Source organism: Carassius carassius, chromosome 29, assembly GCF_963082965.1.
Source record: "Carassius carassius chromosome 29, fCarCar2.1, whole genome shotgun sequence".
Taxonomy (NCBI): Eukaryota; Metazoa; Chordata; class Actinopteri; order Cypriniformes; family Cyprinidae; genus Carassius; species Carassius carassius.
In genome coordinates this window covers 22,787,878-22,814,093 of record NC_081783.1, presented here as the reverse complement: position 1 = coordinate 22,814,093, position 26,216 = coordinate 22,787,878, and the positions used below count along the sequence as shown (strand labels likewise).

The 26,216-nt window shown below is 34.3% G+C and overlaps 1 protein-coding gene across 1 annotated transcript; it reads left to right on the top strand.

Annotated features, from left to right (window-relative positions):
* The first annotated feature begins 415 nt into the window (after positions 1-415).
* On the top strand, positions 416-23,722 carry LOC132109913 (macrophage colony-stimulating factor 1 receptor). The gene is made up of 22 exons (XM_059516366.1): positions 416-705; positions 1,157-1,352; positions 5,209-5,490; positions 5,580-5,867; positions 6,690-6,826; positions 7,329-7,491; positions 9,700-9,901; positions 10,004-10,119; positions 10,873-10,984; positions 12,004-12,194; positions 12,284-12,375; positions 14,229-14,355; positions 14,442-14,546; positions 15,764-15,874; positions 16,056-16,209; positions 16,588-16,670; positions 17,212-17,324; positions 17,476-17,598; positions 17,958-18,069; positions 18,938-19,037; positions 20,701-20,809; positions 23,022-23,722. The coding sequence occupies exons 2-22, from the start codon at positions 1,304-1,306 to the stop codon at positions 23,178-23,180; spliced, it is 2,928 nt and encodes a 975-aa protein (XP_059372349.1). The 5' UTR covers positions 416-705; positions 1,157-1,303; the 3' UTR covers positions 23,181-23,722.
* The last annotated feature ends 2,494 nt before the right edge of the window (positions 23,723-26,216 follow it).

The following is a 26,216-nucleotide window of genomic DNA, read 5'->3' as shown; positions in this document are numbered from 1 at the left end:
TTGAGAGAAATAGGCATTTTATCTACATATAAAAAGTCTTAAGCTCATGAAAAATGGGAGCAAAAACAATAATTCAGTATATATATTTATATATATATTTATAATTCAGTGTTTCAATGTTTGTGTGTGTGTGTGTGTATATATATATATATAATTCAAAATATGCATTAAAAAACTACAATAGTATATAAAAATGCTAAATTGAACATTTGTCTATCAAACTAAAACTCTAATGTTTTAGACAAATAAATCCCAGTTTGTCAGTAAGATCTCCTTTCAGTACATCTCACTGAAGACCTTTGAGATTAATGTGAGTTTAATGTGAGTGCGCTGTAAATAATGCATTTCCTTCTGCAGACAAAAGCAACAGAAAAAGCCTTAAAGTGAACAGAATCAATTTTGAGATAGTACAGCTGGAGTCTTTCTTCATGTGATATTAAAAGAAGCTGTTGATGGCCTGTTGTTCACATGTAAACACTGATCATGGGGCTGAATGAACACTAGAGGGTTTTGTTCAGGAAGTCATGGAGAGACTCCGGTCGTCTCAGTGATGAGGGTTCACATTCGTTTCACTTGAGTACCGCACTGTGGATGGAAAAGCCAGTGTGAGCACTGGAGGCCTGTTCAGATCAGAGATCATCCACACGCAGCAGGAGCTCGGATGAAGATCTTCACATCTCAGTCTTTGGACATTTGCTGACTCAGGTTCTTTATATATATATATATATATATATATATATCAAATTTAAGTTATAATCCTGTTGATTTTTCTTACCCCATTTTTCTTATTAAAAAAAATTGTTCACTGAAATAAAGCTAAAATTAAATATTTTTCAAAAAAAAAAAAAAAAAAAATTAATAATAAAAACTAAAATTACTAACTTAAGAAAAATAATCTAAAACTTTGGTGCTTCTCAAAAACTTTTCTTCTAAAAATGGTCAATGGGCTTATGCTTAAAATGAGAAAAACTATTTCAATTAAAATTAAGTTAAAAAACATTTCTAAAAAAACAAGATTTTCAGATTCTCCACTAAATGCTTCTTGATTTAGAAAAAACAAGTTTGCTTGCGTTCGCTGAATTTTGATCTACATGATTTTGTATGCACTAATAGACTTAAATCTTCATGAAATGTTTCTTTTTGATGGCGATTCTAGGATTTCTGCTTAGTCAGATGATTTGCTGCTGCTGTCATATCCTGTAAGACAGAAAGGAGAAGTCTGTGTTGAAGGACTAAAGGATCAGTCTTTATTTCCTCTGAGACGCTGAAGACTGATGAAATATTGAACAGGAGCCGCTCGGAGATGTTTGCTCTCCTGTTCGTCTGTGGAATCCTGTTCCCTCAAGCTCAGGGTAAGAAAACCAGCACTCACCTTACTGGGAGATCTAGCTCACTTCTCACTTATTTCTCAAAACAGAGACCTTTCCTAGATCTTCCTACATGTGTCTCAGAAGAATCTCAACAATGTCTCAAATTGCGCTCAGATTTATAGAGATACAAAGTCTGCATTCAAAAAAACAGAGCTCAAACATTTCTCTTCCGCTAACAAGGAACATTCTCACAACGTTTACTAATGTTTTATATAAATGTTTGGACAAAACATTATTGAAGCAGTTTATGGAACATTCTTATGACTTAATATTTGATGTACATTCTCGTTACACTGAAAGAAAGCGTTCTTAGAACACCATTATGGAACGTTCTCATCATGTTATTTTAACTTGATGAACGTTCTAAGAACTGTTTTGTAACCTTTAAGTAACATTATAAGGACAACAAGAAAACTGGACATATTTAAGTTCGTAAAATATTTAAAATAAACATTCAAGTAACGTTATATTTTAGGTTAAAAACAATTATTAGAACGAAACGTTTATGTAATGATGTTATGAAAACTGGGCATTTTAGCGTCCTCAGAACATTTCAAAGTAAGGTTATGTTTGGATACAAATAAAATTAGTAGAACATTATAAGAAACGTTTTCGTAATCTTTAAATAACGTTATAATTAAGTTTTATAATTAATGTTTTAAAAACATTACAAAACATTACAAAAATATTTTCCGATTTTCTAATGTTCCCTTTTAAGTTATAAAAACGTTATTTAATGAATGAATGTTCAATTATTGTTCAATATCCGTTTGCATTTCTAAGGGAAATGGATAAACTCTAGAGATCTGAGGAGAGTTCAGTCGGTTCTCGTGAGATTTACTGAGGTTCTTCTGCATATTATAGGTTTGAGAGTTTATGAATCTAGTAAGAAACACTTTCTTATAAAATATGAAGTCTGTTCAGAACTCAATTTGGGGCTTTTTATGAGTTTGATTATTTTTAATGCAACTTGTTAGATGTCTGCAAGCACAGTGTGAGTTCTCAAAATATTCTTACTTGATAAAACAGAGAAATATGATTAAGAAATTACAATTACACTGAATAAAAGTGGCGTCGTTCCTCAACACTTCTGTCTTGTTTTCCAGTCCAAATATCTAAACAGTCTTAAATCGAGATACAATTCACTGAGATGCAAAATGACTTGAATGTTTTCCATTTAAATCAAGTTCTTTTTCTGCCGCTGTTGGCAACTATTTATTCTTGCTTTAGTAATAAACAAACTTTTAATTCTGTGTCATTTTGCATCTCAAGTAAATACATCTTTGATATTTGCCTAGATAAAAAGTTTAAAAGGAACATCTGTATCTGCTAAAATTAGTATTTTTCCTCAGGCTTTTTACGTTTTTGTTATGCTTTTTTCCACTTTAATAGCAAAAAAAAAAAAAAACATTAAATGAAATGACTAAACCTACACATAGAAGCCTGATAAAAACGGCTCATTTTAAAAGAATAATTTAAACGACACTTAGAGGCTTTTGCATCTGAACTCTTCAAATATACTGAGGAGGAACATCAGTTTTACAGTCTACTCAACTGTTTTTAGGGGATTTTGAAGAGTGTAAATTAGTTGATTAATTCTCAGTATAGCTTGTTGAAAATAGTTTGAATACGATGAGGGCAAACGGTCTTAATGATTCCAGTCTGTGCTTTAGATAGGAAAGCAGAAGTGAGAGGAAGATCGGGATGTTTGGGCTGATTGAGCAATGCAGATCACTGCCTCCACACGTTCTCTCACCACACACACACACACACACACACACACACACACACACACACACACACACACACACACACACACACACACACACACACACACACACACACACACACACACACACACACACACACACACACACACACACAGCTTTCATTTCTCTTCTCATCACTCCAACCCTTCAGAACTGTAGAACAGTACATTCACATTTAGCCTTTTCTTATTGGTGTGACACTGAGATGAAACCCACACGTTTCATGTGATCTGCTGTAAAGAGAGCAGAAATGATGCTGTGTGTTTTGGTTTTAAAGGAATAGTTCACCCAAAAATTAACATTTGCTGAAAAATAGGCCATGAAAACAGATTTGGAGAAATATACCATTAAATCACTTGCTCAGCAATGGATCCTCTGCAGTGAATGGGTGCCGTTAAAATGAGAGTCCAAACAGGACTCTCAACTTTTTATCAGCTGTTTCGACTCTCATTCTGATGGCACCCATTCACTCTAGATAATCCATTGGTGGCAAGTGATGCAATTTCTCCAAATCATATGAAGAAATTACCTCATTTACGTCATGGATGGCCTGAGGACGAGGACATTTTAAGCAAATATTAATTTCTGTCAAATATGATAGAGAACTTTATAAAATAAGATATAGGTGGTAAGATTTTGTGTAAAACAAAAAATACAATAAACAACCAAAAAAGTAGTTAAGCATGGTGAATGGTTTGTGGGTTTACTGCAGGTAAATCTAGGTTAAATATACAGAATATAATAATTCTTCAGCTATTTCTGTACTGTTTCACATATGATTTAAAATAGTATTCAATATGAAGTGTGCAGTATGCAGTGAGTACTAGTTTCAAACAGCTGTATTCAAAGCGGTTCACCTTTATTTATTGCACTTTTATAATACAGATTTTTTAAATGCAGCTTTACAGAAATATACAGGAAAATAACAGAGTTGCAAAATTCAGCGATTATGAAATGACTAGAGCTCTACAGAAAACAGTAGTGTTAATATTCAGTTTAATGAAGGACTTTTGTGGAAATCCAGAGGTATTGTGCAACTGAGAGCAGGAAACATTTGATGTGGTTGTTCCGATGGAGGTGGGTCTGTGAGGAGTTTCAGTAATCTATTGGTGAAACCGCTGAAATCGACAGATGTCTGAGGTGATGAGAGGTCAAGAAAGTGTTCAAAATCAGTCGCAAAAATCCATTTTTGCAAAATTCTTTTGCAAAGTTCAATTCTCATTTTCATCTATTTTTGCTGGAATTATATCTTGTTTTCTCTTATAATGAATATGGAGTAACATCTTATTAACACTACTGTATCATATTTGAAACAGCAGTTTCTAACACCATGTCTAGTACTGTTGCCAAGTCCGTGGGTTGAAGCGACAACAATAACATGATATTTAGTAATTTTACTGGAAGATCTACTGCGAAATAAGTGTATTTTACCCACCAGAACGCTTTTTTTTTTTTTTTTACCAGGGAACCCCCCTCGAAACTTGATTGGGCAAGTCTTGGGCTAATTATGAGTAGCAATTGGGCGGGTTTTGTTTTGAAAACCTGGCAACCCTGGTAGGTCTAGGAAATGGTCTTTTAGTTTAATTGCAGTAAAAATCAGAGAGAATCAAATAAGATCACAAGGCTTTTGATTGCAGAAGCTTTAAGTTACTTTAACCGTTCCTCAGTGGAGGAGTCTTCTTCCCAAACCTCTTAAAACATCTTTTGAGGAATGTTTACTTGTTCATCTCTCAATTGTCATTACATTGCACTGCATTACATGTTCGGATCAGCAAACTACGCCTTTAAATATCACCTTACGAAAACATTTTATTGGAGATATAGAGTGACGACTGAAATTTATAGCATTTTCTGTTAATATCTGTTTTACTGTATATGGCTAAACTCGTTCATTTACATAACAATCAGAATGTCCTACTTTCTGTCCATATAAATATCAGCATCTGCACTTTACTATATAGGAGTCATAAAAACTGGATCACATGATACAAATGGCTGTTTTTTTTTTGTTGTTGTTCAACAAGCTGTTCCAAATGTGTTAATCTTCCCATCTGTGTTTTGATTGACAGGTTGGTCTGAGCCACGGATCAGACTGAACTCTGAAGGTCCGGTCAGTACGGATGTGATTCTTGACTCTGGTTCTCCTCTTCATCTGATCTGTGAAGGCGATGGTCCGGTCACATGGCTTCCCCGACTTGCCAGACATAAGCGTTATATCTCCAAGGTGGTCGGAAACGTCCGGAGTTTCTATGTGAAACAAGCCACGGCAGATTTTACAGGAACATACAAGTGCGTCTACATGAACGCAAATGATTCAAACGAGTCATCTTCGGTTCATGTGTTTGTTAGAGGTGAGTGAGCAATTTCAAAGCATTCAGTTCTACTTAAACACGCCTTACAAATGCAGAAACAAGATGTTGAAGATCTGTTTTGGTTGCAGATAACCAAATTCTCTTCGTCTCACCGAGTACATCTCTGCGTTATGTGCGGAAAGAAGGTGAAGATCTGACGCTCCCGTGTCTTCTGACCAACCCTGATGCCACCGACTTCACCTTCCGCATGGATAACGGCTCAGCAGTGCCCTACGGCATGAACGTGACCTTTGACCCCAAAAAGGGTGTCCTGATTCGCAATGTTCACCCTGGATTTAACGCCGACTATGTTTGCAGCGCTAGAATCAGAGGGGTTAGGAAAATGTCGAAGATATTCTCGATAAACGTCATTCAGCGTGAGTTTCATTGAAACCTAAGTGTGCTTTCCTATGAATCAAAGAATAAAAGTTCCAGACTGAAACATTTTAGAATTTTGTGATTTCACAAACTGTTCCAAAGACAAACATTTTTCGAATTTCAAACAGTTTGAAAACAGAAAATTTTCAAAATGTTCTAGTTCATTAATTTGCTGGAGGAATAATGTAGAACAAGGTTTGCCAAACTGGAGTTGATGAAAGCTAAAATGTCAAAATAATAAAAGAAAATCAAATAATACTTAAAATAATAAAAAAGATATCAGTGACTTGAATTGAATTTTAGGTAAAATTAAAATATATAAAATGTTTTTTATTAAATATATAATTAATATTACATGTAATATTATTTTTAAATATACAAGTAAATATGTACGGTCAAAGGGATATGGCTGACAAAAAAGTTTGTGAATCCCTGATGTACAAGATTCAGTTAATCAAAACTACAACAAGATATTTAAGTTAATAAAAGCTTCCCATTTAATAACTTTATGTAGTCAAATGACAGAAACTTCCGATTTTAAGAATGAGAATAAATTTAAATATTTTAGAATTCAAGAAGATTTATTTATTTTTATGCCAAATGAATAATGGAGAGCAGGGTTTTGATGAGAAACTAGTAATCATTTAAATAGTACAATAAATAAATATGATTTAAATGTAAGTAAATATTTTAGGAGGTGAAAGGGATTTGGTTTGGGGATCCCTGATACCTAACATTTGCTACATCAAAACTATAACAAGATATTTAAGTTAAAAAAAGCTACTCGTTTAATAACTCCTCTATACTTTTTTTTTATTCAGGATTACATTTTCCACCATATGTGTTTCTGAAGAGAAGCGAGTATGTCAAACTGGTGGGAGAGAGATTTCAGATCAGTTGCACCACAAACAACCCCAACTTTTACTACAATGTCACATGGACACACTCCTCTAGAACGGTACGACTGCGTCAAACTATGACACAGCACAGCCATTTTCAACATTGATCGTGATCAGATAGGTTTCTTGAGCAGAAAATCAGTATATTAGAATGATTTCTGAAGGATCATGTCACACTGAAGACTGGAGTAATGATGCTGAAAATTCAGCTTTGATCACAAGAATAAAGTACATTTTATAATATACTAATAATAATAATAGTATTAATATAATAGTGTTCCTGTAGCTCAGTTGGTAGAGCATTGCGCTATCAAGCGCAGGGTTGGGGGTTCGATTCCCGGGAACACATGATAAGTAAAAATTGTTAGCCTGAATGTACTGTAAGTCGCTTTGGATAAAAGCATCTGCTAAATGCATAAACTTATAATATATCCACATAAAAAAAACACTTAATTTAAATAGAACTAATGTGGCACAATATTACTATTTTACTGTATTTTTCATCAAATAAATGCAGCCTCGTTGAGCAGATGAGACCTGTTTTTCTCGGTTCATTCCTAGCTGCCCCGAGCAGAAGAGAAATCGAAAATGGAAGGGGATCGTTTGGCCATCGAGAGCATCCTGATCATACCGGCTGTTCAGCTGTCTGATTCGGGTAACATCACCTGTACGGGTCAGAACGAGGCCGGAGCCAACAGCTCCACCACACAACTACTGGTCGTGGGTGAGAAACGAAGAGCAATCACACTGTCACAATGTAGATGGATAGATAGATCCTGTAGATAGATGACAGACAGACAGATAGATAAATAGAAAGACAGACAGAAAAACAGACAGATAAATATAAATATAGACAGACAGACAGACAGACAGATAAATAGAAAGACAGACAGACAGACAAGATAGACAGAAATAGAAAGACAGACAGACAGACAGACAGACAGATATAGAAAGACAGACAGACACACAGACAGATAGACAGAAATAGAAAGACAGACAGACAGACAGATAAACAGAAAGACAGACAGACAGACAGACAGACAGAAATAGAAAGACAGACAGACAGACAGGCAGATAAATAGAAAGACAGACAGACAGATAAATAGAAAGACAGACAGACAGACAGACAGACAAATAAATAGAAAGACAGACAGACAGACAGATAGATAGATAGACAGATAAATAGAAAGACAGACAGACAGACAAATAGAAAGACAGACAGACAGACAGACAGATGGATAGATAGATCCTGTAGATAGATGACAGACAGACAGATAGATAAATAGAAAGACAGACAGAAAAACAGACAGATAAATATAAATATAGATAGATAGACAGACAGACAGACAGACAGACAGATAAATAGAAAGACAGACAGACAGACAAGATAGACAGAAATAGAAAGACAGACAGACAGACAGATATAGAAAGACAGACAGACAGACAGACAGATAGACAGAAATAGAAAGACAGACAGACAGACAGATAAACAGAAAGACAGACAGACAGACAGGCAGATAAATAGAAAGACAGACAGACAGATAAATAGAAAGACAGACAGACAGACAGACAGACAAATAAATAGAAAGACAGACAGACAGACAGACAGACAGACAGATAGATAGATAGACAGATAAATAGAAAGACAGACAGACAGACAAATAGAAATACAGACAGACAAATAGAAAGACAGACAGACAGACAGATAGACAAATAGAAAGACAGACAGACAAATAGAAAGACAGACAGAGACAGACAGACAAATAGAAAGACAGACAGACAGACAAATAGAAAGACAGACAGACAGAAAGACAGACAGACAGACAGACAAATAGAAAGACAGACAGACAGACAGACAAATAGAAAGACAGACAGACAGAAAGACAGACAGACAGACAAATAGAAAGACAGACAGACAAACAAATAGAAAGACAGACAGACTGACAAATAGAAAGACAGACAGACAGACAGGCAGACAGATAAATAGAAAGACAGACAGACAGATAAATAGAAAGACAGACAGACAGACAAATAGAAAGACAGACAGAGAGAGACAGACATACAGACAAATAGAAAGACAGACAGAAAAATAGAAAGACAGACAGACAGACAAATAGAAAGACAGACAGACAGACAGACAGACAGACAGACAAATAGAAAGACAGACAGAGACAGACAGACAGACAAATAGAAAGACAGACAGAGACAGACAGACAAATAGAAAGACAGACAGACAGAAAGACAGACAGACAGACAGACAGACAGACAAATAGAAAGACAGACAGACAGACAAATAGAAAGACAGACAGACAGACAGACAGACAAATAGAAAGACAGACAGAGACAAACAAACAGACAGACAAATAGAAAGACAGACAGACAAACAAATAGAAAGACAGACAGACTGACAAATAGAAAGACAGACAGACAGACAGGCAGACAGATAAATAGAAAGACAGACAGACAGATAAATAGAAAGACAGACAGACAGACAAATAGAAAGACAGACAGAGAGAGACAGACATACAGACAGAAATAGAAAGACAGACAGAGACAGACAGACAGACAGACAGACAAATAGAAAGACAGACAGAAATAGAAAGACAGACAGACAGACAGACAGACAGACAGAAATAGAAAGACAGACAGACAGACAGACAGACAGAAATAGAAAGACAGACAGACAGATAAATAGAAAGACAGTCAGACAGATAAATAGAAAGACATACAGACAGACAGACAGATAAATAGAAAGAAAGACAGACAGGCAAACAGATAAATAGAAAGACAGACAGACAGACAGATAGAAAGAAATAGAAAGACAGACAGACAGATATTGATATTTATTCATTTATTTACATACCTTTTTAAATTATTATTCATTGTAGTAGTTAATTTCCATTAACACTATCAAAACACTGATTTGTGACAGACGAGCCGTACATTCGACTCTCCCCGAAGCTCTCGTCTAAACTCACTCACCGCGGTCTGTCCATCGAGATTAAAGAAGGTGAAGATGTGGATCTCAGAGTTTTGATCGAAGCGTATCCACCGCTGATCTCACACAATTGGGTAACTCCAACATCCCACAATGCCTCACTCCCAGAGAACATGTTTTACAACTACAACGACAGGTCAGTGTAAAACTCGTGTGCCAGATTGACATATCCGTGAGCTCGATGTGATTGATTTTTAAAGGATATGTTGAGGTCACTGTGAGGGTTGTGAATCTATAGGTACGAGGCGCTGATGTTCCTCAAGAGACTGAACTTCCAGGAAACCGGCCGCTACACACTCCACGTCAATAGCAGCGTGAAAAATGCCACTATTGCTTTTGACATTAAAATGTACAGTAAGTATAGTTGCAAATTATTACAAAAAATATAATTTGATATTATAATTCTGTTTGTTTACATTTATTAAGTACATTTTTAGATGTATTTATACATTTTTATTTATTTTTTATATTTCATAAATAATAATTTAATGATTTTTATATTTATATATTTAATTTATAATTCTTTCATGTTACCGATTAAATATGAAGTTAAAATTACCAACCGCACACTCAGGCACTTCAGTTGTAAAAAGCAGGTTAAATTAACCTTTAAAATCATTCATTTTACGTCAAATTTACATTAAACATTAAAACTGGTTTCTGCTAATATTATTTTAATGGACTTGAGAACACATGAACTAACAATCAAATGTTGCATTTTTAAGTGGAAAAATATTTATAATTTTTGATTTTACACATTTTTACACATTATAAGTATGTTTGTTTATATTTGTATTTATTTTATATTTACTTTTTTCTTCTTGTTCTTATGTCCATACATTTAAAAAACACCATAAACATGGGAAATGATGTTCATAGTATTTTATAGAACTTTGCAGAGACAATGTTAACACGCGTTTATGTCTGTATTTTCAGTTCCTTGTATATTTGGGCATGTTAGCAAGTTCATTACTCCAACTGCAACACAAAACTTTTTGGGGGAAATCAATGCTGCTGATAGAGTTAAACTTTCTGAACCCAGAAGAACCTGTAAAGAAATCAAGTAACATTTCCTTCTGAAACATTAAAACTGATTCTGTTTCACAGAGAAACCTGTAGCGATGGTGAGATGGGAGAACGTCACCACTCTGTCATGCAGGTCCTATGGATATCCAGCTCCCAGCATCCTTTGGTACCAGTGCACAGGAATCAGAACCACGTACGTCATTGTATCCGACACTGACAGCCTGTTATGAGTCAAAACCAACATGACTTTAAAATCAAAATCCATTTTACTTTTTAAATGCAATTTTTTGCTTCTATGATTTATCACTGCAGATTATTCTAGCCATCATACAGAGACTTTTCACCATCCAGTCAATCCCTACAGCCTTCTCAGTTTCACTTCTGTAATCAGATGCATCTTTATTTCCTCTTTAAAGATTCTTTAACCTTTTTTTTACCCTATTATAAATAATGAATCATGCATTCAGACTCATTATTATTGGGAAGATTAGACATTTTAAACTAATCGCCTCAAAGACACAGATGCAATGCAACACTTAACTTGCAACCAGGAAAATAAAAGTTCTTGTGATTTAAAATCACTTTGCGAGAGTTAATTACACAAAATAAGTCCATGAATGAAACCAATAAAATGTAACATCACAGGCAGCTCAAACAGCAGCCAATTGTGTCTAATTTGATGATGTAGAGATAAATAAAACATTTAGTATGTTTATATTTAGGTATCAGCTTATAAAAAAAAGCGGTCAAAAATTTTTAGCGTTAATAACAAATAAGTATTTAAAATGCATCATTTAAATGATTTAAACATTTTGTCGTCTTTGAATATTTAATGTTTAAAAATGTTCAAATGCTCCATCTAATGTACTTTACACTAAAATCAGCTTTCACGTTTCCTGTTTGGATGCAGCAGAAAACATCAGACTCATGTTTGCATTTTCTTCTGTCTGGGAGATTAGGCATAAAATCATATCATACATCTGGAAATGAGATGAGAAATGAACATTTTTCGAACAGACACAGTTTTTGGAATCGGCATCTCAAAATTGTTCCGAAACAAATACTGGACTTGTTTGGTCAGATATAATGCAGAAGAGTGTAATCAGTGCAGATTCTAGATAGTCTAAAATGACTCTTTAAGCAGCAGCAGCAGCTTTGATTATTGTCTTATTTAATTTGTATTTGATTTGTTGTATTTTATGTGTTCACCAGCTGCCCAGAAAACTCCACGGGTCTTCAGCCCATCCAGACGCAGACACTGGCATTTCATAAGGATCCGTTCGGGTCGGTGGGTGTGGAGAGCGTCCTGACCGTGGGACCATCCAACCAGAGGATGACCGTGGTGTGTGTGGCCTTCAATCTGGTGGGACAAGGCAGCGACACCTTCGCCATGGACGTCTCCGGTAAACTAATGCTACAAGACAGTTCTTTAAAAAGAGATACAAGCTGATCTCCCTGGTGTATTGATCTTGTGAGTGTGTGTTTGTCTCAGACCAGCTCTTCACCAGCGCTATGTGTGGATCTATAGTCGCGATGGTGGTTCTAGCGCTGCTGCTCATCTTCATGATCTACAAGTACAAACAGGTGAGCTGCTTCTAAACTCAAATCTGCTTTGTCAGCCAAAGCTTATTAAAATGTATCCAAACTTCTTGTTTTTCACTTTACATGTCAAATAATTTAAATCATGCTGCTATTTTTTATTTATATATTTATTTATTAATTAATTTTTTTGTGTGTGAAGGATTCATCAAGTAGGTTATACTTTTTAATCAGTGGTTCCCAACCCTGGTCCTGGAGTCACACCAACACTGCACATTTAGCATGTCTCCTTAATCAGGTCATCAGCTGATTAGTAGAGATTTCAACACCTGAAATTAGAGACCTGCATGGGACGGATTTTTCTGTCCTGCTCTAGCAAGATTTTGTCCTTCGGGCGCCTGCTCCCGCAGAAATTTATCTTATCTGGTCCCACTCCCGCCAGCGACATTCATGTTTTGTCCTGCAAAAGCCTGCATAAGTAATCTATATAGATTATTATCAGTAAATCAAATAAATTTATGCTCCATATAAAATATTTGTTATTTAGGATAAGTGTTCACAATCACAAACCACTGTTATTTTTAACAGAAAACCAAGCATGGGCTGCTGCGTGTATGGTTTGTCATGGAAGAATGCGAGCAGCGCTTCCTTTATTATCACTAAAAGGTGACATTACGGTTACAGTAATCATAATCTCAAAAGCTCTGTCATAACACAATAAATATATGCACAATGAATCTTTCACACTTTGTGTGTAAAAATTATAGGATTCGTGAGTACACAATTTCAGCACCGTGGTGAGTAGATTCTAACTTAATCACCTCTGATTGGGCCATGCGTTCCAGAAATCAACAGCTGTGATTGGCTACATCGCAACAGTTTAAACATGAGTTGTAAATAGAAACTGTGCCTAGCTTGTGCATGTCAATCATTTTAACGATAATATTAGTAATATATTTATTTAGATAATTTCTGTTTTGTGGGGGGCCCACAAATCATTTTATTCTCTCGCATCCCGCACACACACTATTCACTTTCCACCCGCACTCACACATCAAGAGTTCCATTGGTTCCTGAAATTAAAAAATGTGCAGTGTTGGGGTGCCTCCAGGACCAGTGTTGGGAACCACTGCTTTTAATAATAAAGATTTTTTTTTATTTGTATTGGTATTGAGATGTTAACATTAATAACATTTAACATCCATGCAATCGTTCCATTGATAGGGAAAAAGTTTTTTTACATTTTTTAAATATTCTTCAGACTAAGAAAATTTTTTATTTTAGGAATTGTTCCCTGAAAGGTTCTTTAAGAAACCAAAAATGGTTTTACATTCTTAGAAATTAAGGTTCTTCATTGGAATTTATGGTTCCTTGAAAAAGCTATGGCATGAATGAAAACTTTCCTGATGAAAATGAATGAAATCTGCCACCTGCTCCATCACAGCTTTTTTCAAAAGAAAATAAAGGATAAAAAAATAAAAATTACCAGTATATATAAATATATATTCTCTGAGTCTTCTGAAGAGAAATAGTTAATAAATGAGGAACAGACTGAAATGAAACAATTTGGCTTCCTGTTTATCACTGACCTCCACAAATCTTCCTAAGTCAAAAATTCAAGTCAAAGTTATATGTATATCACAATTCACATTGTTTCAAAGCAGCTTTACAGAAAACAACTTATGTTTTTTTTAATATATTCATAGGGTTTTCATTTTTGATTGGAGCCCTGTGGGAACAGTAGATTAAATTAAACCATTCCTGTTGACTCTATCGACACATGCCCATTCTTCTAATTATATCAAACCTGTTGATTACACACAGTGAATTATTCTGCAGTATTGTATTTGTAAAACCTCTCAATAGTAGACTGAACTTTAGTATTTGTCTTTCGGTAGAAACCCAGATATGAGATCCGCTGGAAAATCATTGAAGCCACAAATGGAAACAACTACAGCTTCATTGACCCGACACAACTACCATACAATGAGAAATGGGAGTTTCCTCGAGACAAACTCAAGCTCGGTTTGTATAAGACAAGATTATTCACTTCAGGAGTTTTGTCAAAGAAGCAGTCACTGATGGAGTGATTCTGGTGGGTGTATGTGCAGGAAAGACTCTGGGAGCTGGAGCCTTTGGGAAGGTGGTGGAGGCCACAGCATACGGCATGGGCAAAGAAGACAATGTCACACGTGTAGCTGTCAAAATGCTGAAAGGTCAGAATGCATGACAATTTCAAAGAGTACTATAGTATTACCATGTTTTTTTTTTGTTTGTTTGTTTCTAATAGATACTGTATGTACTATGGTAATACTATGGTAATTGAATACTGTGGAACACAATGTACATTTCATATTTTTTGCACCTATTTTATTTATATTTTAAATAGGTGTAAGAAAAATATCTAAAACCATGTTATAACAACATTTTGCTAACATTCACATTAATTTATGATAATGTCAATAATGTTTAACCTCAGTTTTTTTTTTTTTTTTTTGTGAATTTTAACGGAACATTCTATTTTATTATTTTAAAAATGGTTTTGGAATGTTCAAAATGGTCCGTTTTTGAATTAAGAATGTTTTTCTTAGTTATGTGAATGTTACATTTGAATTTTCTCCCATCATTTAAAATAAAGCAATAACCCCCAAGAAGCCGTGGTTTACAGTCAATTTATAACAGCTAAGGGGCGTTGTTAAACCCCCTAAACCCTCTTAGCTGTTATAAATTCACTGTAAACCACGGCTTCACAGGGCTTTTTGCTTTTATAAAACGGTTATTCCATATACGTAGTAAGGTTTCACAGAATAAAATTGAGCAAATAAAGTTTAACGATATAGATAAAAACAGTATTCTTCCACCAAACAATGTCGTTCCTCAGAAACATTTGTTGTTCCAACAAAGTAGTTGCCGAGCAACACACAGAAGTACACAAAGGTGTGTGTTTGTAGTGTAATTTACAAAAGCTTCAAACGCGGCTTAACCAATCTGAATCAAGGACAGGAACTATCTGTTTTATAACGCCCATTTTTTATAATTTCAAGAATGTTTTCTCTAAGCATTATGAGAACTCTTTCAAATATCAAAAATGTTCCATAAACATTATTTTGAGAATATTTTGTTCTAACATTTACATAACCTTGAAAAATGTTTCCTGTTAGCTGGGATAACAATTTATACGATACTGACTGTGTCAAAGCAGCTTCCAAGAAATAAACAGGAAAATAACAGCTTGCAAAATTCATCAGTTATGAGACAAATTTAATTTCAGCTGTACAATAGTGTCATTATTCAGATCAATCCAGTAAATACAGTTAACATCTTTATATAATCGGCATCAGAAACTGAAAATGTCACTTTGGTCTTTTGATCTTTTGATACTTTACAAAGCCAGTAAGTGAGTGAATTGTGTTGTGTTGCATTCTGGGAGCAGCCAGCGCTCATCCAGATGAGCGAGAGGCTCTAATGTCCGAGCTGAAGATCCTCAGTCACCTCGGGCAGCACAAGAACATCGTCAACCTGCTGGGCGCCTGTACACAAAGCGGTAAGTCCATCCAATTGTTTTATTCCATTCTTCAGCTCAGACTGGTTTTAATAGATGCTTTTTAGATCGAAGTCAGTTTCTGTCAGCTAGAAATCATGTAAAAGCATCAGAAAGTGTTTGAATGGCTGGATTTTGCTGCAAAAGTTGCTCAATTTTGGTAATTTTCCCTGCTCGTTTCAAGGTCCTGTGCTGGTCATCACAGAATACTGTTGTCATGGTGACCTTCTGAACTTCCTGCGTAGCAAAGCTGAGAACTTCCTGAACTTCGTCATGATGATTCCGAATCCGGAGATGGATTATAAGAACATCAACACCGAACAAATATTTCTCAGAAGGTCGGTTTAATGAACATTTTAAAAATATACTTGCCATATATATACTGTAAACAAAAAAAAAGAAACAACATGTCTTGTAAAACCCCCAAAACTGATTTGTTTAGACTCATGAGTCTTTGTCCAGTGATTGTCCAAAATGTCCATTTTCCATTGTCGTGAATGTAAAAAGCACTGCTTTCACAAAGAAGTCACTTCATCAATGAAACAAAATGACAAACTTGAAATCTGTGTGGAGAAATCTTTCAACCTCACCAGAAATCAGCGGGAAATGTGACCACGACTTTTGATTTGAAAAATAAAAAAGATTAGAAAAGTGTTTGATTGTGTTTAATTGTAAGTGCATGTTTTTTTTATTATTATTTGTTTTACCGGTGACAGTGACAGTGGGATTTCCAGTACTTGCTCTGATAACTATCTGGCCATGAGACCAGCCTCATCCAGACCCACAAACTCTGCTCAGAGTGAGTCACAATCTACTTCCCTCAGACACACGTCATCATAAAACCACACGCCACAAAATGCTACCAATCTGCAATATATGAATCTTATATTTTGCTCAGAAACATGTTACATTACAATAGTGAAAAGAGTTGAGAAACGGCATTATTATAGTTAACTAAAACTAAAAAAGAATTAACATTTTTTTTTACTAAAGATCGAAATCTACTTTTAAAATGATAAAAAAACTAGTTTTATTTCAGCTAGTTCACAAAGCCAACTTGATTTAATAAAATTGACAGCATTATAGTAACACAATTTTGGATTCGTCTGAAAGAAGAACGTCATTGTCATGTGAAATAACCAAAGCTTAAACTGAAGCAAAAAACAACCTAATAAAAATGTCACAATACAATTAATAAAAATACTAACTAGAATTAAAATGAACACTGAATATACAAAAAAAAACTAATTCAAAATAATAATAATAAAAAACTATATTAGTATCTCAGTGGTGCTAAAATAACAGGAGTTTAAGAGACTGTTGTTCCTCTCGTGCTGCAGGCTCTTCTTTGGACTGTGAGCAGGCTGAGGATTCGTGGCCGCTGGACATGGACGACTTACTCAGATTCTCCTATCAGGTGGCACAGGGACTCGACTTCCTCGCTGCTAAAAATGTGAGTCCCTAAAATAAGCAGCCTTCTCCAAAAACATTGAGATCTGTGTGAGCTCTGGAGGAAGTTGCAGTCCCAAATAATAAATCAAATAACTCATCTTCATTTAACCGAGAACTGATCACAAGTGAATTGTTGTCATTTTTCTCGGCAGTGCATCCACAGAGACGTGGCGGCCAGAAACGTCCTCCTCACCAACAGCCGAGTGGCCAAGATCTGTGATTTCGGTCTGGCGCGAGACATCATGAACGACTCCAACTACGTAGTCAAAGGAAACGTGAGCGAACAAACTCAAATCCCAGCTGACAAAAACACGTTTGGTTAATGTTCCCATTACATTATGTTCTCTGAATGTTCAAAACATCCAGTTTAATGTTTTCAAAAAGATTTTCTTTGTTATTCGTTTAGGAAAAACTCTGTTTTATTGCTTGGTAAGCATTATGGGAACGTTAATATGAATGTCCTCTAAATTTTCTGACACAAGTAGTTACATTTCTGAATTTTTTTTCCAAAACCGATGTAAAAACATTTTTGTGCTAATGTTTTCGGAACGTAACTTTGAAATTCTATTAACGTTACTCAGAGAGAATTTGTTTAACTTTGAGAAGTATATACAGTGTGTGTGTGTGTGTGTAGGCGCGTCTTCCAGTGAAGTGGATGGCTCCAGAGAGTATCTTCGACTGTGTTTATACGGTTCAGAGTGACGTCTGGTCTTACGGGATCCTGCTGTGGGAGATTTTCTCATTGGGTAAGACTGAAACCCTTATATTATTTTGTGGGTCTGTTTGACCTGCATTGGTTTTTAAGTCGTTGGAAATACTGGTTGAACTATTATTTAATTTTCTTGATGTTTTGGGATTTCTTTTTATTTTTTATTTGGAGTCATGAACGTGCATGCAGTTTTGACACAAGATTTCTATTATGATGTGATGTTCTTGAGCAGCTTGACCCATTCATTTTATGGTTAAAGGCTGCTGGGCAGAAAATAAAAGAACATTCATATTCATGCATATTCTTTGGATTCAGAGACATTTACACGCCATTGATGGTGTATATTTGTATTAGTTAATGCACGTTAATTTTGCTGGGAATCAAAACCATGATTTTGGTGTTGCAAGGGTTTAAGCTTTGAAAAAGCACACAGAAAAAAGTGATAATCCACACTCTTTTTTGTTTAAAATATATATTTTTTAAATACTTATAATAAGGTTTATAAAATAAAAAAGGGAAAAATATTTTTTAAATAGTTGTTTCTTTTTTGGAATGTGTGAGTTTTAATGTTAATTTTATATAATCAATTTATTTTATTATTATAATTTTTTTTTATTACATGGAATCCAACTGGGGTTAATTTGATTCACAACATCACAATCGTACCCAGACTTTTCACATAAAATAATATAACAGACACAGTACAAGGGAAAACAGTACTGTACAAACACACTTTAAAATCAAAACTTCTGACAACAAGATGTTTGTATGGTTTGAAATGTGTGGTTTCTCTGATGAGCACAAAACCTTTATTTGAATTGAAATATTGAATTGTTTCCAGTCTCCATGAACCCTTGGTTCTTGTTTTGATGTTCTCTTATTGGAGTAAATGTGTGTGTCTGCAGGTAAGAGCCCGTATCCCAACATACTGGTGGACTCCAAGTTTTATAAAATGATCAAATGTGGCTATCAGATGTCCAGACCTGACTTTGCATCTCCAGAGATGTGAGTGAGACAAACAGAATCACACAAACATAATCAAGCTTTCACAATTCAGAGTTACTGTGTGAAATAACAGAAACGCAAGTGTAAAATAGACGTCATGATATCAGCCATCTTCGTGCTCTTCATTATACACTTTTGAAGGAGCAATAGTGTTATTTTAGAATCACTGAGATTCTATTATAGATTCTATTCATTTCTGTTTTCACCTTAATTTTAGTTAAACATGGAGTAATTTAGTTTTTTCCATTTTTATGTTTTTCATACGTGTATCGTTTTAGCTATTGTTGTTTTAATTTGTGTGTTTTTTGTCAATTTTATCTGTTTTTTTTTTTCATATTTCTATGTATTTTTTATTTATGTCTATATGGCATTTTGTGAATTTATATTCCAACCTAGTTTTAGTAATTTAGATTTTGGTTGTAATTTTTATCGTGCAAAGATTTATTCATTTTTATTTCAGTTTTAGTTTTATTATTTTAGTATAACAGTTAAACTAAATGAAAATAAGAAATGTTACCATGGCAACTAAATGTCAAATAAGCTTAAGATTTAAGATATTGTATTTGATTTCAAATAGTTTTTATGCTTTTATTTATTATTATTATTATTTGTAAAGGCATTCATAACCAGAGTTCTCTCCATTGGCGAAGGCATTCATATCTGTCTCTAAAGCTAAATTCAAGCATTTAAGCAGGAACTTTTTAGATATCAGATCAAGATATTTTAAATATCAGTATCATATATTAAATATACAATAGTCTAGTTAGTCCAGATTTTCAAGATCAGGTCTGTAGCTTTATTCTCCTGGCATCACAACACATGTGAATCTTTCTAGAGACTCAGCACTAAAAGGATCACACAAATAGAAAACTCAAACACGTGAAAACCAGCATGAGTCGATGAGTTCTCAACAGTGGCTGATGTTGACTGATTTTCCAAGCGCGGCTCTGATTCAGTTCCAGACGTTCTGCTGCTTTTTTAGTCGTTCTGCTCAGACCTTTAGTTCTGCGTGTTAAACACATGATCTGACGGCGAGGCCTTGATTTTCCACACGTTTCATGCTCGTCCTCTCCGCTTCATTCTCACGTCTCTCTCTGTCTCTGCATGAGGGTAACAGAGTAAAGATTCATAAACCATCACTGTTTTATCCCAGTCGGTTTAACAATACTGACTTTTAAAGATTATATATAAAAAAATCGAATAAAATCCAAGAAGGTTTTCAATGAGCATCATCATTTGGATGCTTTAGTGCTTTAAAACTAATTCAACTATAAAGAGTGGATCTGAAAACAGGGTGATAGCAGTATTTTAGTTATTTTGTTACAAAACTAGAAGAGTGTGTTAATTGCTTCAGTTTATGCTGCAGGAAAGTTGCGTGCAAAATACAGTGTGACCGAAAAACAGCAATCGAGTGTTTAGTCACGCTACGCTCAACTCACTACAAAACCCCTGTTATGAGAAACAGGCCTCATTTCACCTCAAAATACAAAGAAAACAAATCTGAAGTTATGTGTATTATTTTTTTGGTTTTTGCAAAAACACTTAATGCTGCAACTGAAAATAGAGACTTCATTTTCCATATACAATATATTTCTTTCTTTTTTTGTATGCGGTGAAAGTGATTGAGGTTGTGTGGTAGTAAAGCAGATGATGCTGTGTTCAGGTACACCATCATGAAGATGTGCTGGAACCTGGACGCCGCTGAGAGACCTACATTCAGTAAGATCAGTCAGCTGATCGAGAGGATGCTGGGAGACACACAAGAGCAACAGGTACATCACTCTCATAGATATATATCATCTTATTTTTCACTGTGGGAGGAAGATATTTACAGTTATATGCAAGACTTCTGATTCATCAGCCACTATAGGTACAAACCCGATTCCAAAAAAGTTGGGACACTGAACAAATTGTGAGTAAAAAAGGAATGGAATAATTTACAAATCTCATAATCTTGTATTTTATTCACAATAGAAAACAGATAACATATCAAATGTTGAAAGTGAGACATTTTGAAATGTCACGCCAAATATTGGCTCATTTTGGATTTCATGAGAGCTACACATTCCAAAAATGTTGGGACAGGTAGCAATAAGATGCCGGAATAGTTAAATGTATATACAGTATAAGGAACAGTTGGAGAAACAATATACAGCTTATGATGCCAACATGATTGGGTATAAAAAGAGCCTCTCAGAGTGGCAGTGTCTCTCAGAAGTCAAGATGGGCAGAGGATCACCAATTCCCCCAATCTCTGTGTGTAAAACCATACTGGATCCCTGTGATCTTCAGCACTGATAGACGGCACTGCATCACATACAGGAATGCTACTGTAATGGAAATCCCAACATAGGCTCAGGAATACTGCCAGAAAACATTGTTGGTGAACACAATCCACCGAGCCGTTCACCGTTGCCTGCTAAAACTCTATAGGTCAAAAAAGAAGCAATATCTAAACATGATCCAGAAGCGAAGGCGTTTTCTCTGGGCCAAGGCTCATTCAAAATGGACTGTGGCAAAGAGGAAAACTGTGGTCTGTGGTCAGATGAATCAAAAGTTTTCTTTTTGGAAAACTTGGACGCCATGTCATCCGGACTAAAGAGGACAAGGACAACCCAAGTTGTTATCAGCACTCAGTTCAGAAGCCTGCATCTCTGATGGTATGGGGTTGAATGAATGCGTGTGGCATGGGCAGCTTACACATCTGGAAAGGCACCGTCGATGCTGAAAGGTACATGCTGAAACAACATATGCTCCCATCCAGACGTCGTCTCTTTCAGGGAAAACCTTGCACTTTCCAACATGACAATGCCAGACCACATACTGCATCAATAACAACATCATGGCTGCGTAGAAGAAGGATCCGGGTTCTGAAATGGCCAGCCTACAGTCCAGATCTTTCAACCATAGAAAACATTTGGTGCATCATAAAGAGGAAGATGTTACAAAGAAGACCTAAGACAGTTGAGCAACTAGAAGTCTGTATTAGACAAGATACAAATGTTCACACCGCTCGTATAAAATAAATAAATAAATGTATTTATTAATTTAAAATAAATAAATAACGTGGATACACAATATTCAGTGAACCTGTACGCCATACCTTAAAACATTTTGCATTTAATTATTTATTTATTTGTTTTGTCTTTTTTTGCATTTTATTTTGCATTCTACTTTTGTCTTTAGCATTTTTCATTTTGCATTCTGCATTTTAATTTTGCGTTTATTTATTTTTTTGGCGTTTTAATTCTGCACTTTATTTAGCATTTGGTTTCTAATTTTAGATTCTATTTTGTATTTTGCAATTTTCATTTTGCATGCTGCATTTTAATTTTGCGTTTATTATTTTTTTTACATTTTAATTCTGCATTTTATTTAGCGTTTGGTTTCTAATTTCAGATTCTAATTTTGTATTTTTCATTTTGCATGCTGCATTTTAATTTTGCGTTTTACTCAGTTTGCATTCTAATTTTGCATTTTAATTTAGCATTCTAAGTTGCATTTTAATTTTACATTCTAATTTTGTATTTTACAATTTTCATTTAGCATTCAAATTTTTTTGTGCATTTTTTTTATTTAATTTGCGTTTGCATTTTAACTTTGTATTAAAATTTTTGGGGGTGAAAAATATTTTGTATTGTGCATATTGAATCTTGCATTGTGCATTTTAATTTTGCTTTCTAATTTTTTTTATTTTAATTTCACATTTTTATCTAATTTTCTGTAAAAAAATTTGCAGTCTAATCAGATGATTAGATGAGATTAAGATTGATATCACTTTAAGTGCATTGCATTATAGGATACGTTATCTCACACAGTTTGCGTCCTGTACTATTTGAAAAATATAGTTGGTCATCCATATATTCCTTCCATGCCGTGTACATACTGTAAGATTAGTTCAAATGTGTATGTTTTATTAATATGTTTTACTTTGAACACAGTCTAGAGTAATGAACGAGTTATATTCATTAATTGTTTCCACAGGAGACACAGTACCAAAATGTCCAGTCCAATGCACAGGATGACCAACAACTAGAGTCATGTGACCCTGTGAAGCATGAAGAGGAGTCATTTGAGACATCATGTGACCAGGAAGAAGAGGATCAGCCGCTAATGAAACCCAATAACTACCAGTTCTGCTGAGGGCTTAACTAACCAGCTAACGCTCTAAAGCGGGATCTTCTTTCTGAACATCAACAACAGTTGCACAATCCGTCCGCAAACGCATGCACGTGGACAGAGATCTGACCCGTCATCAAACAAACTCTGCTTTTGCAGTTCTGCTCTCTTCAAATCTCGTAAACAATCTTGAACTCCTCTGCAGAGTTGAAGCGTGTTTAATCCAACCGGTTTCACTTCTCAGCAAAGTCCAAAACCTCCAAACCTCGGATTTGTTTGTCGTCCGATGTGCCTTTTTGGTAAACATGCATCTTTATGTGTTACGGGACTTCTCTGTTGCCAAGGTTGGAAAGCAGCTTGTTCAGCATTTTAAATGCAGATGCTGCATGTTCCACTTCCACTTTATACTTGATCTGTGTGTCAGTCATGTTTCTTCCTTTAATATGACTGAAAATGACCACAGACAAACATAACTCTTTTTGTGCAACTAAAAAAAAACTAAAGTGAATGACACCGGTAGCCTCGCCTACATGTATACACCATATACAGCATACTTAAAAAAAAAAAAAAAAAATTATTGTCAGTGCAACAGTATGTTATAACAGAAAATTCGGCTATTACATTTTTTATTTTTATTTATTTTATTTTTGAATTTTATTTTATTATTTCTTTTTTATTTTAATTTTGCATTGTTTTTTTGTTTTTTTTTTGCTTTCTAAGTTTGCATTTTATTTTATTTATTTTTTTTTTTTTCATTTTAATATATTTTGCATTTTGCTAATTCTTTTGAATTCGTATGTCACACCTGTATTCGTCATGCCAACACATGTTGAGTTTCATGCAGTATGTTATAACATTTGGCAATTAATTATTATTATTATTATTTTTTAATTTTATTTTTTATTTTGCATTTGCATTTTATTTTGCATTTTAATTTAGCGTTGTATTTTTTATCATGTTTTATTTTGCTTTCTAAGTTGCATTTTTATTATTATTATTATTCAATTTTTTTATTTTTTTTATTTTTACACCTGTAATCGTCATGCCAACATGGGTAGAGTTTCACGAGGCTGAAGGTAATCAGTGCAGGTCAGAGGACAGATATGAAATCCCCTGCTCTAGTTCTTAGTCAATGTTTGTAGGCAAACACAGTATTTAATTGCTTCCCGCAGTGATCACGGTCATTTGGAGTGATAGTGTGAGGTCAGAGCATGTTTGGAGGACAGATTCACTTCTCCAGCGGGTGAAATATTGACATGCTGTTGGCGCAATAATGTTTCGGCAGATCGTTGTCTTATTTCTTCAGATAACTGAGGGTCAAAGGTTAAATGCGTTCTCGTTTATCACTGAGGAAAACAATGACTGAAGGCGCAGAAACCATTTCAGGAAGAAAAACTAACCATTTGCTTTTGCTTCAATGTAAAATGAAAGGTAGACAGTTTCATTTTATTTTCATAGGCGTATGTAGACTTGATTATTTTGATGTGCTGGAAGTGTTTAGATAGCAGAAATCTAGTAAGCTGAATGTGACTCGTCTTAACTGTTTAACTTAATGGTCAAATGAAGCATCAGAGCTGCTGAGTAACTTTAGGTTGCTTTAAACGTGTGATTATTAAAGTAGTCAATGAAACAGAATATGCCATGCCTTAGAACATTTAGCAATTCTTACTTCAGTTGCAATTTAATTTCACATTTTGCTTTTGCATTTTAATTTAATTTTCAAACATTAACTTTAATTTGATTCTCAAACAGGAAAAAAAAAATCTGGAATTTTTTTTTTTCTTTTCTGTAGTTTATTAACCGTTTGAAATGGGTAAATCCTTGTTTTTATACTCCGAACTGTTTGCTTTTGTCAATTTCATTTGAACTCTAAAATGAAGCATCAGAAACACTGCCATTGTAACTTTAGGTTGCTTAAAATGTGATTAAGCTGATGTTTTCTTTCTCAAAGCACACACTGCCATGTTTATATGTTTATACTATATCCTTATTTACAATGTTTCTTGTGCAACAGTTTTATGGTTTTAAGTTCAGTTATGTATCATTATAATGACGTCTTTTCTCAGTGTTTATCTGTGTGTTAATAGTTCCCATGAGTCTTATCGTAACAAGTTTTGCACCTGTAATATCTACACCTCTGTATGTTTTATTGTTTGTTGTAATACAGAACTTGCTACTGAAAGCTACTAATAAACCGTGGAAATGTCACGTGATCGTGTTTTATCAGTGAAAATAGTTTATTAGGGTTGTGTATTTAATCCATATATGAGTCTGAGCACACAATCTGTCATGAAACGGATATCTCAGAATAAACACTTAAACATGTCTATGCATGAAAAAGCCATCAAAATATGAAATGAAAATAAACAGACCAGTGTATAAAAATGGCTGTAATTCCTAAGCATTTTATATTTTTGTTAAACCCCTTGAATTAAAGCTTAAAGTCTGCACTTTCATTTCATCTTAATTGTTTCATTTTAATTCTGTTCTGGTGGCGTACAGAGCCGAAATTATGAAAATTGTGTAAATATATATGGACCTGTCTATAAATCGTATATATATATATATATATATATATATATATATATATATATATATATATATATATATATATTAGGTTACATAACAGTAAATGTGTGCCATATTCCAGTACTTCTGAAATCATACAACATGTCATGAACTGAATAAAAAAGCTGCATAAAAATGCATTAAAAATCATTTTTGGTGAATAAATGGTGACAGTTTATTTTCCATGAATTATTCCCTTCACCTGAAGTGCTTACAGGATCTGAAACAACCTCGTGACGGCGCTCGTTTACTTAGGACAAAGGTCTATAAAATAAAAAAATATATACATGTAAATAAAGATATTAAACAGAATAAAAATAAAATAATTGACAAAAATAAAAACAACAAAAAAATTATAAAATCTGGAAAAATGTTATTAAAATACTAAAAAGAAAAAAATACAAAAGAACACTACTAAATTACTAAAGATGAAATTTAAATATAAAAATAAAAAGCAATTATAAAACAAATTATAACACACACACATATATA

What these genes read in the sequence shown, in the direction of transcription:
- LOC132109913 (XM_059516366.1), top strand. Translation starts at nt 1,304, where the DNA reads ATGTTTGCTCTCCTGTTCGTCTGTGGAATCCTGTTCCCTCAAGCTCAG. An exon ending in CCTGTTCCCTCAAGCTCAGG is followed by an intron (nt 1,353 to 5,208) that starts GTAAGAAAACCA and finishes TTTGATTGACAG; the next exon opens with GTTGGTCTGAGCCACGGATC. An exon ending in AGCTGTCAAAATGCTGAAAG is followed by an intron (nt 14,547 to 15,763) that starts GTCAGAATGCAT and finishes TTCTGGGAGCAG; the next exon opens with CCAGCGCTCATCCAGATGAG.